At 50.6% G+C, this 3,084-nt stretch overlaps 1 protein-coding gene across 1 annotated transcript in view; it reads right to left on the bottom strand.

Annotated features, from left to right (window-relative positions):
• Window positions 1-907: 907 nt before the first annotated feature.
• LOC121676326 (olfactory receptor 14J1-like) overlaps window positions 908-3,084 on the bottom strand; it is a 13,235-nt gene continuing 11,058 nt past the window's right edge. The window contains exons 2-3 of the mRNA XM_042052682.1: window positions 2,153-2,527; window positions 908-1,630 (exon numbers count right to left, since the gene is read on the bottom strand). Coding sequence (XP_041908616.1) covers window positions 1,089-1,630; window positions 2,153-2,527 — 917 coding nt within the window. The 3' untranslated portion in view covers window positions 908-1,088. The remainder of the gene's footprint in view (window positions 1,631-2,152; window positions 2,528-3,084) is intronic.

The raw sequence follows: 3,084 nt of genomic DNA, 5'->3' as shown, positions 1-3,084 counted from the left end.
AGGGACACTTGAGGATGAGAAAAGAAGAGTTTTAAGCACACTGGGTGAGTGGGGAGCACCTCTGAACACCATGACCCATCAGTTCACCTCTAGAAACATAAATGCCAAGAGTGAAGTTCCCAGAATTGAACTGATCTACAAATCCTTAAGAAACTAAGCTTAGGAAATCGGAAGTCATAGAGAACTTCACAAAGTTCACGGGGAAGCATCATAACCATGTGTAACAGAAGATTTAGCACCGATTAATGCAAAATAGCAGGTGAAGTCCTGGGTTCTAGTGGGGTCCTGGGTCTTTGCTACCAGAGGGATGCTAGAGCTTTGCAGGGAGGGTGGGGAAAGCAGCAAAAGCTGCAAGTACAAAAAACAACAAGCAGCAAGCCCCACTCATTGCATTCCTCTGTTCTGTAGTAACCTCGGAACACTGCCACGCAACTCCTCAAGCTGCAACAAGGGCAGACGATGGGCACTGGGAGCTGGGAGGTAAACTGACAAATTTGACGTGAAATAAGAGTTTGCTTGAGAGTTGGCACCATCGTGGGTGCTCAAGGGACTCTTCCGTGTGCTTCGAAGGATTGTGTTGCTGGGAAAGGAGTGGTGTCAGCCTGCAAGGATAGATTGCCATCCAAAGCAACAAGGAAAGATGTTCTTCTGGCTTGGCCTTTTGTGAGCTGTGCTATTTATAGCTTTTGACTCTGTGCAAATAACAAAGTTTTCAGGGTTTTTTTTCTGATGAACACTTACATTTCCAAAGGAGAATTTCTTCAGCCCATAACCAGTCTCAGTATTTTCGGTGCAGGCATTTGCCCAGGCTAAGATAGCAGGTTTTTTTCAAGAGATGTCCCTTATTTAACCCTTTCTGCTTCTGGGTTTTGTGAACACAGTGCCTTGATGCTAAGAGCTCTGCTGCTCATTTTTCTTGTCCTTACCACCAAAACAGTTCCTGAGGCTCCTCAGGAAGAGGAGCAGAGGAAGAGGTAAAAAAAAAGGCAGAGGTATCTGGTAGAGTTTCTAAAGACAGTTGTCCTCACCGGGGAGGGGAAACATGGGGAAGCAGAGGGAGGAGACTCGCCCTGCTCACCCCTTGGGTTTTACATGTTGCGTTGCTTCACGCTCTGCATTCGCAGGGCAGCTTCAAAGGAATACAGAACTGACAGGGCCAGATCCAGGGATGGGGACGAGATGGAGGGGGGCTTCAGGTAGGCAAAAAAGGCAGTGCTGAGAAACAGGGAGAGCACGGCCAGGTGAGGCAGGCATGTGGAAAAAGCTTTGTGCTGTCCCTGCTCAGAGGGGTTCCTTAGCACAGCCCTGAAGATCTGCACATAGGAGAAAACAATGAACACAAAACAGCCAAATACCAAACAGACACTGACAGCAATGAGCCCAAGTTCCCTGAGGTGGGAGTGAGAGCAGGAGAGTTTGAGGATGTGTGGGATTTCACAGAAGAACTGGCCCAGGGCATTGCCCTGGCACAGGGGCAGGGAAAATGTATTGGCTGTGTGCATGAGAGCGTAGAGAAAGGCACTGGCCCAGGCAGCTGCTGCCATGTGGGCACAAGCTCTGCTGCCCAGGAGGGTCCCGTAGTGCAGGGCTTTGCAGATGGACACGTAGTGGTCGTAGCACATTATTACAGCTGGTGAGGGGTCAGTAGCTCTGACCCAGGAAGAGGTGACCAGTCTGGAGAGATGGTCCCGAAACGAATCGCCTTCCCGAGGCCCGGTGTCTTCCCTCAACTGCTGGCCAGGAGGGCCCTTGCAGAGACTGTCAGCTCTTTAGTGGTTATCAGCTTGTGATTCCAGCTCAGCTCTGCAGGGCAGCCTCCAGGCCAGACCAGACCAGAGAGAGAGACGAGAGGCTCGTGTGGCTGGTTCCGCACGAGGAGCTTTATTGTTGGTCCCCTCCGGCGAAGGGGAAAGCCAGGGATGAGAGCTCTCCCCACAGGGGCAGAGGCCTTAGCTTTTATAGGGATACAGGGGATGGGTGAAGGCCAATGGGTTACAAAGGATCTGCATAGGGTCTCCTAAAGGATTGTGGGTCTGTCTTTTCTCACCGTGACCAAAGAAGTGATTGCCTTTCCAGGGAGTTCTGCTGGGCAATTAGGAAATCTCTTATCTCAGCAGAGATCCCTCCAGGGCAGGGGCTGGGCATACCCCACAGTACATGTCGGTGAGGAGACAATACTCTGCTCCAATGAAGAACATAAAGAAAAACACCTGAGCAGCACATGCTGAGTAGGAGATGTGGCTGGTGCCCCGGAGGGAATTGTGCATGGCCTTGGGGACAGTGGTGCAGATGGAGCCCAGGTCGGTGAGGGCCAGGTTGAGCAGGAAGAAGAACATGGGGCTGTGCAGGTGCTGGCCGCAGGCTCCGGCGCTGATGATGAGGCCGTTGCCCAGGAGGGCAGCCAGGGAGATGCCCAGGAAGAGGCAGAAGTGCAGGAGCTGCAGCTGCCGTGTGTCTGCCAATGGCAGCAGGAGGAAGTGGCTGATGGAGCTGCTGTTGGACATTTGCTGTGTCTGGCCATGGGGATCTGTAAAAAAATAATCATGGAATAGTTGGCTTTGCAGAGGACTTTAAATATCCCAGCACAACTTGGTGGCACTTTGTAGGTTACGGGCGGGTTCGGTCGGGACAGAGACGGTGACGGAGAGATCTCTATAGGCAGGTCTTGGGACACATGGGGTTTATTGTAAAAGGCGTGGGTATAGGGGCACTGCTCAGAGCTGCCAGACTGTGCTCTGAGCAGGCCCAAGAGAGCAAGAGAATAAATGGGTGAGAGAGAGAGAGAGAGTGTAAGAGCAAGAGTAAGAGCAAGAGTAGAAGTGGAAGTGAGGAAGGAATGGAATGGAAGTGTGGTAAGGAATCGAAGTGTCTGAAGTCCTGGTTACAATACAATAAATCATCTTCTGTACTGAATATTCTAATTGTCACTAACCGATCTAATACAAGATACAAATCCTATAGCATTTACATACAGCCTATAAGAGTTCTTATATTACCATAGAGTGTTACATCTTAACTTCTAAAAACTACTCTTTGGACCCCTTCTGCTGAGCTAGTAGGGTCTGCTCTGACCCTTGGACCTGT

This window comes from Corvus kubaryi, unplaced genomic scaffold (genome assembly GCF_017639235.1).
Source record: "Corvus kubaryi isolate FWS band 111438036 unplaced genomic scaffold, C.kubaryi_AGA036_p1.0 78, whole genome shotgun sequence".
Classification (NCBI taxonomy): domain Eukaryota; kingdom Metazoa; phylum Chordata; class Aves; order Passeriformes; family Corvidae; genus Corvus; species Corvus kubaryi.
This window is presented reverse-complemented; position numbering and strand designations above follow the sequence as displayed.